The sequence below is a fragment of the Siphateles boraxobius genome, unplaced genomic scaffold (assembly GCF_051911475.1).
Source record: "Siphateles boraxobius isolate OS27281-9 unplaced genomic scaffold, OSU_SipBor_1 65, whole genome shotgun sequence".
Classification (NCBI taxonomy): domain Eukaryota; kingdom Metazoa; phylum Chordata; class Actinopteri; order Cypriniformes; family Leuciscidae; genus Siphateles; species Siphateles boraxobius.
In genome coordinates, this window is record NW_027509192.1 from 105,214 (window position 1) to 117,500 (window position 12,287).

At 38.2% G+C, this 12,287-nt stretch overlaps 1 protein-coding gene across 1 annotated transcript; it reads right to left on the minus strand.

Moving 5' to 3' along the window:
* Positions 1–2,358: 2,358 nt before the first annotated feature.
* Positions 2,359–5,957, minus strand: mansc4 (MANSC domain containing 4). Its single transcript, XM_077209879.1, has 3 exons — positions 5,738–5,957; positions 4,519–4,653; positions 2,359–4,249 (listed from the first exon to the last, which is right to left on the minus strand). Exons 1-3 carry the CDS (start codon positions 5,955–5,957, stop codon positions 2,613–2,615), a joined length of 1,992 nt encoding a protein of 663 aa, XP_077065994.1. The 3' UTR covers positions 2,359–2,612.
* Positions 5,958–12,287: the final 6,330 nt, after the last annotated feature.

Below are 12,287 nucleotides of genomic sequence, written 5' to 3' on the forward strand. Positions count from 1 at the left end.
TGCATGTCATTCGGAAATCAAGGTGCCAGAGTCTGAAGGAAGACTGGGGAGAAGGAAATGCCTGAAGTCCAGTGTCAAGTATCCACAGTCAGTGATGGTCTGGGGTGCCATGTCAGCTGCTGGTGTTGGTCCACTGTGTTTTATCAAGGGCAGGGTCAATGCAGCTAGCTTTTGGATCCAGGAGATTTTGGAGCACTTCATGCTTCCATCTGCTGAAAAGCTTTATGGAGATGAAGATTTAATTTTTCAGCATTTGACATTTATTCATTTAGCTGACGCTTTTATCCAAAGCGACTTACAATTGCTATATATGTCAGAGGTCGCACGCCTCTGGAGCAACTAGGGGTTAAGTGTCTTGCTCAGGGACACAATGGTGTCTCACAGTGGATTCGAACCCGGGTCTCTCACACCAAAGGCATGTGTCTTATCCATTGCGCCATCACCACCCCTTCAGCACGACCTGTCACCTGCTCACAGTGCCAAAACCACTGGTAAATGGTTTACTGACCATGGTATTACTGTGCTCAATTGGCCTGCCAACTCTCCTGACCTGAACCCCATAGAGAATCTGTGGGATATTGTGAAGAGAAAGTTGAGAGACGCATGACCCATCACTCTGGATGAGCTTAAGGCCGCTATCGAAGCATCCTGGGCCTCCATAACACCTCAGCGGTGCCACAGGCTGATTGCCTCCATGCCATGCCGCATTGAAGCAGTCATTTCTGCAAAAGGGTTCCCGACAAAGTATTGAGTGCATAATTGAACATAATTATTTGAAGGTTGACTTTTTTTGTATTAAAAACACTTCTTTTATTGGTCGGATGAAATATGCTAATTTTTTGAGATAGGAATTTTGGGTTTTCATGAGCTGTATGCCAAAATCATCAGTATTAAATCAATAAAAGACCTGAAATATTTCAGTTGGTGTGCAATGAATCTAAAATATATCAAAGTTTAATTTTTATCATTACATTATGGAAAATAATGACCTTTATCACAATATGCTAATTTTTTGAGAAGGACCTGTATATATATATATATATATATGATTGTGAGATTCTGCCCATCTAGAGCATTTCAAATCAATCCTATGTGATCTTCCATGTGGTCATACAAAGCATTTGTCTATATAGGCAGTATACAAGGTTTTGGATCACAATAATTAATCTTTATATTTGGAAAATAAATCTTTGTAAACATTTAACCTTTATCTGTGTCTTTTTAAATGCTCATGTTGACAAACCAATGATCCAGAATGTATTTTGAAGTCATCTGGTGAACCCTGTAACTCCATAGTTCCTTTTTATAGTCCATGGATGGCACTCAAAAGAAAGCTAATGAGTAATATGTTAAGCGGACCATGTTTGATCATATACAACAAGTTATAAAATGAACAATCACCTCTGGTGGTTTTTAAAGTGAGCCACCTTCAGTTTGAATTAAACCACATTAGCAGCATTTACAAAACAAGGGCTGTATTTGAAATCGCATACGTCCCTATTATATAGTAGGCGGAAAATAAGAGTAGTATGCCTGAATTCACAGTATTCATATAGTAAAACAATAGTCGGATGACCTACATTACTACTTCTGTCTGTTTCCGGTTTGTTTTCTGTCAGTTTCAAGTGAAGTGACTGATGAATGTAGTACATCCAGATTATATTTACACTACACACATTCGTACTATACATAATGTACTTTTTAGTGGCTGTGGGGTAATTACATATGCAAAGGAAGTACCTAGAGACTATGCAATTTCAGACGCAGCCACTAGTTACGACTGGGTTCTCCAAATCTGGCCCTGTACTTTAAAGTTTAGCTCCAACCTGTATCAAACTCACCGGTTAGCTCGTGCAGGTGTGTTTGATTAGGGTTCGAGCTTAAAGGATAATTCCAGTATTTAGCACTTTGAGTCTGTTTTCTAGTTTGTTTTGGATGAACTAGAGTGGTGGACACAGAAATTTTGACGATGGGTCTAGACTTTTTGAGCGCTTCAGAGTGGCTGTCCAGCGGCATGCACAAAGATGTCCTTAAAACAACCCTTAACCTTCGTTTTCAAAACTGCAACTCACCGAGTGGTTAGTGGTGTTCGGTGATGATTAAAAACAAATATATTGGCGCAATGTATGATTTCAATCCGTGCTATTTTGTAAAGTGGAACTATTTTTTCAGATACCTCACAACCGCGTATAAACTTCCCCTCGATATTTGAGTCTGAAGCGTTAGCACACTCCCGACCACTTGATAGTGGTAGCGCAGTAATATCAACGAGCAATGAGTCCTCCAACAGAAATCAATGCGATTTTACAAAATGCCAAATAAACCACGACAGAAACTGTATTCGCTAAGCTACTTGTTTTGGAACATCAACGGACACCACTAACCACTCGGTGCGTTGCACAGCTTTGAAAACGAAGGTTAAGGGTTGTTTTAAGGACATGTCTGTGCATGCCGGTAGACAGCCACTCTGAAGCGCTCAAAGGCGTTTCTAAAAGAGTCAAAAAGTCGAGACAGGACCCATCGTCCACCACTCTAGTTCATCCAAAACAAACTAGAAAACAGACTCAAAATGCTAAATACCGGAATTATCCTTTAACCCAAGGAACCCTCCTTTACGAGCTTTCCCTTACAATGACGTATTTGATGAGTCTCATTGATCCTCTGTTGCCCCTCAGATTTGTCCTGTACCTGCCCTTGCGTCGCCTCCGACCTCTCCAGCTCAGAGCCACGAACACCGAACAACAGCAGCAGAATGTGACGGTAGCGCAAGTCGCTAAGGCCACTAGTACGGTATTGGCCGCCAAATGCCACACCGATGTCAAGCTTCCTCCGTCCCCAATGGGTCGAGGTACGTCACCTGTAGTGATGTTTCGGCCGATGTAACCCTTCGTGTCGTTGGGATACGGTTGACTATCCAGCATGGTGCTAGTAGGGGAAGAACTCAAACTATTTGCTGATTTCACCATACGAGTGTGTGTAAAAGTCAGGGTCAGGTGTCTAGGGGTTGTAGAGTCATCAGTGGTGATTGAAGGATTGGTGGTTCTTGTGTCGCGGCTAATTGTCTGTTTTGGTTGGGATAGAATAGTAGTTTGGGTTGGGGTAGAGGTCTCATATGCAGGGGTATTTTGAGTTGATGTTTGAAAGTGCACGTTTGCAGATGTTAAGGGCTTTGTGGTCGTCCACAGTTGTGTTGTAGCCGTCTTTTGGGGGTCGAGTGTAGAGTCCATTTTAAGCTGTGACGTAGTTGATATAACATGCTCTGGCATGCTTTGAGCAGTTGTAGCTTGTATTGTCTCATATCCAGGGATAATTTGGGATGATGTTTGAAAGTGCACGTTTGCAGATGTTAAGGGCTTTGTGGTCGTCCACAGTGGCGTAGTAGTCGTCTGTTGGGGATTGTGTGTAGAGTCCATTTTAAGCTGTGACGTAGTTGATATAACATGCTCTGGCATGCTTTGAGCAGTTGTAGCTTGTATTGTCTCATATCCAGGGGTAATTTGAGTTTGAGTTTGTAAGGGCACGTTCGCAGAACTCAAAGGCTTTGTGTTTGTTAAGGTTTCCGATTGTGAAGACGCAGAAGTCTGGGAAGTAATGGTCTTGAAAACAGTTGTAGTGTCTAGATACTCATCCGACTTGGGTAGCGAGGTAGTCTTGGCAAAAGATTCCTTAGTGTTTTGAGAAGCCGTTGCTAAAGATTTTGTTGTCTGTAGAGATGTGGTTTGTAATCCCAAAGGCTGTTGGGTAGTAAGAGCTTCATTGATTGGGATGGAGGTCAAAGTAGAGTCAAAGTAGTCCGTTGTAGAGCTTGGGTGGGCTGTAGTCGAGGGGTTTGTGATGCTGTGGTTTAAAGTGTCAGTACTTGTATCAGGTTCATCCGTCTGAGAGGTGGTTTGTGTAATATGAAGCAGGTTTGTTGATTCCCACTGTGGCGTAGTAGTCGTCTGTTGGGGATTGAGTGACGTAGTTGATATGATGTGTTCTGATGTGCTCGGAGTTGTTGTAGCACATCGAGGGAGGTTATGTTGTACTTCAAGTGTAGTAGGAACAGCTCGAGTGGTTTGTTGGGGGGTTGTAGGTTTTTTTGTACTAGTGTAGGGAGGACTGATGGAGCGGACGGGTGGATAGTTGAACTGACGCTTGTCAGAGGTCAGCGGCTCTGAAACATTGAGCCGCGAGGAAGACATGTGAGGCAGAACACGCACGTTGGTGGTGAAGTGCTTCCCGAACACCAACAGGTCCGGATCCACACCTGAGAACCAGACATCACAATCAGATTATTAATGAACAAGCTTTATACTTGTATGCTGAGGGAATGCTCATTTCTTTAATTGTTTCCATGCTAAAATGCATGTAGCTCCAATTCTAGTGCACACTTTTTCGGATTTAGAAAAGGAATTTTGATCTTTATATTGAAGATGTTTCGTGTATGCATTCCATCCTCATTAAAAGAAAAGGAAAGATCATCATTGGTTTTACATTTCCTCAAACCAAAGTAGAGTTTGGTGTGCAGTTTCTCACCTTTAGTGACATTATAGAGGATGACATTTCCTCTGCGGTGAGCAATGCAGCTCTCAGCGGTCGGACATTGCAGATGAAAGCAGTTCACACTGTCCTGAGTGGTGTTGAAATGAAACACAGCCAGGTTGCAGGAGACTGTGCATGCAATTCATAAATTAAATTTACAAAAGTCATTTAACAAGGTCTTTGTGGTGGTTGAAGATTCTGAATTATACTTAAAATATTGATTTATGCATTTGCATTATATAGGTGCAATCACATTCTTTAATAAATATTTGTTTAAATTTTTTATTTTAAGTTTAAATGATGAAAGGTAATTATAATACACACACACACACATACATACACACATACATATACATATATATATATATATATATAAAATCAGTCATTTAGTTAAAAAAAAAACAAATATCCCATAATGTCATATGATATTAGTATATGGTAAATCGATACCATGAAATAATTATTTGTACTTATTATGATTACTATTTTTATTTTAAAAAATTAAGCTGCATTTTACCTCTGCTATAGCTTTGTGTACAAATTAGTTTATACGTTTAACTTGGCATTGAGTACATTGAAAATTCAATGTCAAAATACTTGTGATGTTCCATAATTTGTACGTTGCTAAAAGCATCTACTATATTAATTAATGCAAATATTAGACTATCTGTATTATTTTACATGCATTATGATGAAACTATTGTGTGGTCTAAATGTCATTGCACTAAAAAAAGTAGACTTTTGTAAGGTTAGACATTTCAAACAAATAAGTGTGATGCTTTAAAAGCTAAAACAATAGATAGCCTATAGTAATATTATAATATTCAAAATTAAGATTTCACTGAAAACATCTAAATGTCATTGCAAATACTGCAGGATCTTTTCTATTTACTAATTGCATTCTGCGTCATCATTTTCTCTTTTGATCAACTGTTTCGGTCATTTTTAGTGGATGTATGAATGAAGTCAGTTCACTACAGTTCACACAGGTGATCTAGCAGAGGATCCACGCGTGTATATCAACATGTTTCTCTGACTACAACAAAACACGTGTTTTCATGTCTAGCACCATCATTAAATCAATCAAACGCTTTACTGTCTTTCTTTCAAATAAATGCGCTTTCATGTTTTTATCCCTAATGCAATGACATTCAGACGTGTTTAAGTGTTCTTTGGGCTACTTCAGTTGTTCCCGTTTAAAGCATAAACTCACAGTTTGGTGTAAGACAGCAGGCTCTGCTGCACTTGAGCGCAGACTCGTCCTGATAAACCCTCAGGATATGAGCTCCTCTGCGCTGAGATTCCTCTATATCCACATACAGTCCTGGATATCTGCGGATCCAGCAGCTCTTATAGTAAGATGTCGGAGAGCAGCTGGAGTCCGAGGAGCAGATCAAACCCAGAATCCACAGCAAACTCCATGGCACGGTCATTGCGCGCTTCATTCGGCTGGTCTGCGAGGCTGGAGCTCAAGTCATGTTGTTTTGAAGCGCTCGTGTGTTTCTGGCGCAGGTGAGCGGAACAGGTGTGATGATGATGATGATGATGAATGCGCGTGAAGCGAGCGAGATCGCGCCAGAGTTCAGAGCTCACCCTTTCATTCCGTGCTCCTCGTTTATATCCAGACATTCATTCATTTATTTATTCATATAAGTAAATGCTCAGATAGTAGTTTTTTTTTTAAAAAAAGGTTTTAAAAAAATAGGCTCTTTATTTGCTGTAGCCTACATTTTGTTGTTTCAAAACAATCACGATATCATTAACTGCAATTGCTATGCAAATTCTATAACTTTTTGTAGCCTATTTCGTTTTATAAAATGCAGCTTGTGTGGCCTTGTGTTTGACCCCCTCAAAGGAAGTTAAAAACCAAATTGAATTGTGTAAATATAAGAAATAAATACATATATTTTACATATTCTATAAGGAAACAAAGTTCAGCTATATCATTTTCATCCGCCAATTAGACGCTGGTAAACGGTAAATCTCTGAGGAGATTTGCCATAAGGATTTATGAATGGCAGTGAAATTACGTAACTGACACTGATAGGTCACTAATGACAACATGGCGAATGTAACACGTCCATAATACATTCAAATAAAAAATTTTTTTTTTACAGATAATACATGCTGTAAAATATGTTTCAAACGGGACAAAAAAATAATGGCCTGGTTTCACAGACAGCGTTTAGATTAAGCCAGGATTATATTTTAGTTCAAGGACATTTAAGTAGCTTTTATAAATATCACTGGTGTGCATCTTGCGACAAAACAATGGCACTGATTCAGTTAAAACAGCTCAAACTTGCATTTTAGTCTGAGACTCGTCTGTCAAACTGGTGGCATATGAACACATTCACTTAAACTCTTATGCTGATTTGTAATGAATAAATTTTCTTTTGTAAATCTGAAAATACCTTGCAGTATATTCTGTATGTTAGAATGTGATTATGATTTTTTTTACACAAATATGCAAATATGGCACCTAAAATGGGATGAGATGCTTTCCAGATGATGCACACTTTCACAGATGTAACTATTAACTCACATCAATTATTGAATTTACTTCGTCATTTTTGCTTTTACTGATGCCATTAGTGCAGTGGTTCCCAAACCTGTTCCTGGAGCCCCAACACTGCACATTTTAGACTTCTAACCGACAGACAAAGACAACATTACGGCGCAAAAGTGTAAAATCAGAGGAAGACCACAAGGGCTTTGCTTTTCATTTGGGACAGGGCCTTTATCTGACACCCACTTCAGGTTTTGGAGTCTCTACTAATGATCTGATGACCAGAATCAAGTGTGTTTGATTAGGGAAACATACAAAATGTGCAATGTTGGAGAAACACCAGAAACAAAACACTTTTACGAAACATATTCATCTCCTCTATTATGCATAGGAGCAGATATTAGTTAACAGCCTCCTCAAAGTTTGTGAAAAATCTATTTATTATTATTTATGACCAATATTGCAAAATCATCAATCACATTTAACATCTGCAAAATAAAATCATTCTCTTAATCTTTTATAAAATGTTTTTTTAAAGAATTAAATAAGAAATAGGGCAATGTAACATTTTTAATTCAGGTTTCAGCTTCAATTTATTAAAGAGTGCAATAATGAAAATTTTAATTTTTTCATGTTGCCTGCAAAACCATGTATTTCATTCTGTGTATATGAAATGTAAAATATTTTGAATGGTAACATCATCTCTGATAACTTTTTTTTTTTTTTTTTACTTAACAGTAGATCTCTATGAAGCTCTGACAGGAACCTCTGCGGCTGTTCAGAAGAACTAATCAACTCTCAAATTATTTACAAAAGTATATTTATTTATTTTCACATCCTTCTGAAAGCAATAGCGCCAGATGCTAATGCGCTTCAACCCAGCAAACACAGAACGTTCCCCTAACGTTCCCCAATGGTCCCATGAGGTTATTTTTTTGGGAACCAAACAAGAACGTTATAGGAACGTTCCATGTAGGTTATTTTTAGGTTCCATTTTTATAAGGGAAAGTTATAAGGGAAAGTTCTAGGAACGTTCTGGGAACCAAAAACTAACGTTCCCAGAACGTTCCCAGAACCTAAATTTGTTTGCTGGGAAGATGCAAGCGGATGATGGAGAGATTCAGTCCGCCGGACACACAGCTGAACAGAAGTCGTCTGGAGTGAATGTCTCACACCTGGAACAAATGAAACACAAATTCATTTTATTGCATAAATTCATTACACTTAGAACAGGTGAGTTTCTCATTCAAAGGTGTAAATTATGACTTTTTCATGTAAAAAGCTCCAGGGAAACTACATAGATTTCAATATTCTCATTGTAATTTACCGTCGGTATACTTCTCCTGAACGTTTCCGTCTCAGGTCCTTCGTCTCATCCTGAGCTCTTGTTTTTGGTGGATTTTTTCATCAGACGTAAAGAGATCTTCTGAACAGAAGACACTTCTGGAGTGACCGGTTTTACAGCTGGAACAAAAAAACAAAAATAAGAGTGCTAAATTCATTACACTTAGAACAGCGAGATTTTCTTAATTCCTCTTAAATAGTTTTTGGCCCATTGCTCAATACCTAAAACCATTTGTGCTGAACAATCCTGCCCAGATCAAGCCGATGCTCTGGAGCAGATCAAATCACAGCAATCTGTGAGAAAGATGGAGATTATTGCCACAAACTTTACATCCGCTCTACTTTCATTTTTCTAAGCTGTGAAATCTTCAGGTCAAATTCCTGCGTTATCTATACAGCCATCTCCTATAAAGCCTATGAAGTTTTGAATTGGAATTGTACTTGTAGTAATAAACAAATCACCTTCTGTCAAGTCGTGTTTGTACCAGGAGTTCATTTTGATCCTGTAGAAGTCGAAACTATCAGGAAAGTTTCCACACAGCATTCTGAACAAGAGGATCGCCAGAGACCAGACCGTCGCCGGCTTTCCGTGAAACTCACCATTCATTCTGTACTCGGGAGGGCAGTGCCTATCTGTGCCTGGAGGAAAGAGTGTTTGTCTGATGTGTAAGTCTCTACCACAGCATGTCTTCTCAGCATCCATTAGCATACGAGTGCTGAGTTAAAGCGATAGTTCACCAAAAATGTAAATTCTGTCAGTATTTACTCTCCCTCATGTTGTTCAACCCCGTAAGACCTTCGTTCATCTTCAGAACACAAATTAAGATATTTGTGATTAAATCTAAGAGCTGGATCACTCCTCCATAGGCTTCTAAGGGATTGAAACTTGTTCCCCGAAAAGTTATTAAAGACATCGTTAAAATAGTCCAAGTGACTACAGTGGCTCAATCTTAAGTTTATCAAGCGACGAGAATACTTTTTGTGCGCAAAAACAGACAAAAATAACGACTGCACCGATCATCTCCAGGCCTACTTTTTACTACTAGTTTTTACAGCGCAAAATAAACATAAATGAACATCAGAATAAAGTGTGTAGAAATAACCAGTGGAATTTACTGAAATGTATGATGTCTATTGTAATTTAATTTGAAATTACTTAAATATTCAAGTTGATTGTACTTAAAAGTTTAAGGCAGCAATATTTTAGTGTTGTTGAAGACATATTGTGGATTCAACACAGATCTTGTTAAAAAAAAAGTAAATTGGTTATCCTTTTCAGCTAATAGGCATTCAACGTTATATTAACAACAACTGAGAATAATTCGGGCATATTTCAACGTTGAAGATCGTTTATGTGTCGGCTGGGAACGTTTTCATAACTTAATGGAGCTGGGATACGTCCCATGCCAGCTTGCCCTGTGGAACACCATTGGCTCTTTGTTCCTCAGATGAGAAGTGTTTGATTCCTTCTGGAGAAATCAGAGAGGATTATTCTAACTGTGTGTGCAGGCCCAGATTTCCAATCAAAAAAGCTGATACTATTTCCCCGTTTGTGACTCATTTCCACAGTTTGTGTGTGTTACAGCCACAGGTTTGCCAAAAGACACTTGGATCAGGTTGCCGAGTGGCTTTCACACTCCATTTTCCAAAATACAGCAGATCCATGACGGCTGCGAACACTGGCTGGAGAATGAGCTCTCAGAGCCAAGGTGAAGTTGTTGCACTGGGATCAGACTTGAGTTTGCCAGGTCAGGCACTGAGAGCACACAATACAACACAGTTTGAAGGGCAAATGTTTAGTTTGACATGCACCATGAAAATCAGAGTACAAACCAGTGGTATTATTAAGAATGCCAATACTTTTATTCTTACATTTATTTTTGGCATTGATTCTTCAAGGTTTAGGTAAGACTGGAGTTAAGATAATTTTGTAAATGAAGCAACATCATTATCATTAAGAGTCAAAATGCTAATATTTTCACAGCATCAGTACAATATATATCGATTAAAAATAGTATTATTTTTGATTATGATGTTTAAACTGTGATGTTTAACGAATGATGAACTACATGTAGGAGTGTCTTTGCCACTAGATGGCGCCAGATCCTCTTTAAACTCAAGTGCCTCTGATTGGCTGAAGGATCCCAAACATGAGCTGTGACGTCAAAGGACAAACTTTGGAAATGTATTGGCACATTTATTAATGATAATATTCTGCATGATGTAACCATAACTTTTAAAGACATTATGTTAGGACACTATGAATCTGAATCTAAATACTTGATTTGTTATAGATTTGTTTTCTTTGCCAATTCTATACACAACAATTTTTTTTTAATTTCATCACTGTTTTGTCTTCAGTATATAAGAAAGCAAGTAGAACGACTTCAATTTGTAATGCCTTTAATTTGTCTAATTAATTTCTTCTTTATCTTTTTCTGTCATTAGTAAATTATTGTTAACTATTTTTTTTTCCTGTATTCTGTTAACAATGGGTGTATTGTTGTTAAATTTTGTGTATTCTACAAAAAAGAAGTAAATTTCAAACTTTTAAGAGCCTGCAAAAATGAATCGGTTACAGGTAAAATATCTTTCTAGTACAGTAAATTAATAACAATTTGTTGCTTGATCAAAAACCTTTGATCTTTAGGGCTAAGGTGGCGTTTATACAACAGCGTTTTAAACTAAAACCTGATTATTATTTTTTTACTGCCCGTTCATTTACACTACAACACCGGTTTTGGGGCTTGAAAATGCTTACTTTTGATAACGGGTTTCCAAATACAAGTTGAAACTTATCGTCACTGTGTAAAATACAAAAAGTCGAAAAGTGGTCGCTGCTGAACTTCAAACCTTTTTGTTATCTCACAAACTCTTTGTCAATGATCTCCTTATAAATAAATCTGCATTTTAATTCTATTACACATTTCCTCTGCATTTGACACAATATCTCACAGTATTCTCATTTCATCTTTGTAACTGCCCTATTCTGGTTCACTTCTGTCTGACCATCAGTATCCGTCTATGTCCACTACTGCCCCGGTCTCACACGGTGTTCCCCAGGGTTCTGTTCTTGGACCTTTTCTCTTCATCATCTACATGCTTCCATTAGGTTACATTATCCATCATAGCTTTAACTTCCAAACTTGACATCCATTCTCAATGCACTGCTCCTTTCCCCACCAACTCCATATCAACTTGTATTGATGACATAACATTTCATGTTATGTATGTTATGTTATCTACGCTCATTGTATCTGTATTGTCTCTTTGCCTGCTGTCGTGTTTACTTGTTATAATATTATAAAGCGACCTTGAGTTTGCAGAAAGGCGCTAGGGATGGGAATTGATAAGATTTTATCAATATCAATGCCACTAACGATTCTGCTTATCGATCCGATTCTTTAACGATTCTCTTATCGATTCCTGATAGCACTGTGTGGGAAAAAGTAGTCTTTTTCGGGGGGGAAAACAAGTCGTTTTTATGCTTACACTTGACTAAGCAAACTGTACTTTTTATGTAATTTCTGTAATAAATGGAACCTTATTGTAAAGTGTTACCGATTAGTTATAGACCGATTAAACGTCCCGTGAGTTCAGTGTTGGAAAGATCAGTTGTTTTAACCATTCATTAAAACGAATCGGTTCAAATGAGTCATTAGTTCGCGAATTGGACGTGTCATTATCGGACGTGTGCGCGTTGTGTGATTATCCCGCCAGTTGGGATATCCCACAAGATGTGTGTCATCACAGAAAACATTTCATCACTGGATCGTTTTTTTTTCGTTTATTTGAAGTGTGATTATGTCAGCTGAATGTGCGGAAGACTTTTCAGAGAAGATAAGGCAACGTATTTTAGCACAATTCACACCCAGCGGCAATTCAGGAAAAACAAATCTCCGAATGCTCC

Excerpts from the sequence above, each read along its gene's own strand:
- mansc4 (XM_077209879.1), bottom strand. The coding sequence starts at position 5,957 with ATGACCGTGCCATGGAGTTTGCTGTGGATTCTGGGTTTGATCTGCTCC. Across the intron at positions 4,654-5,737 it reads CTGCTGTCTTACACCAAACT|TCTCCTGCAACCTGGCTGTG; the intron begins GTGAGTTTATGC and ends TTGCATGCACAG. Across the intron at positions 4,250-4,518 it reads CCTCTATAATGTCACTAAAG|GTGTGGATCCGGACCTGTTG; the intron begins GTGAGAAACTGC and ends TCTGGTTCTCAG.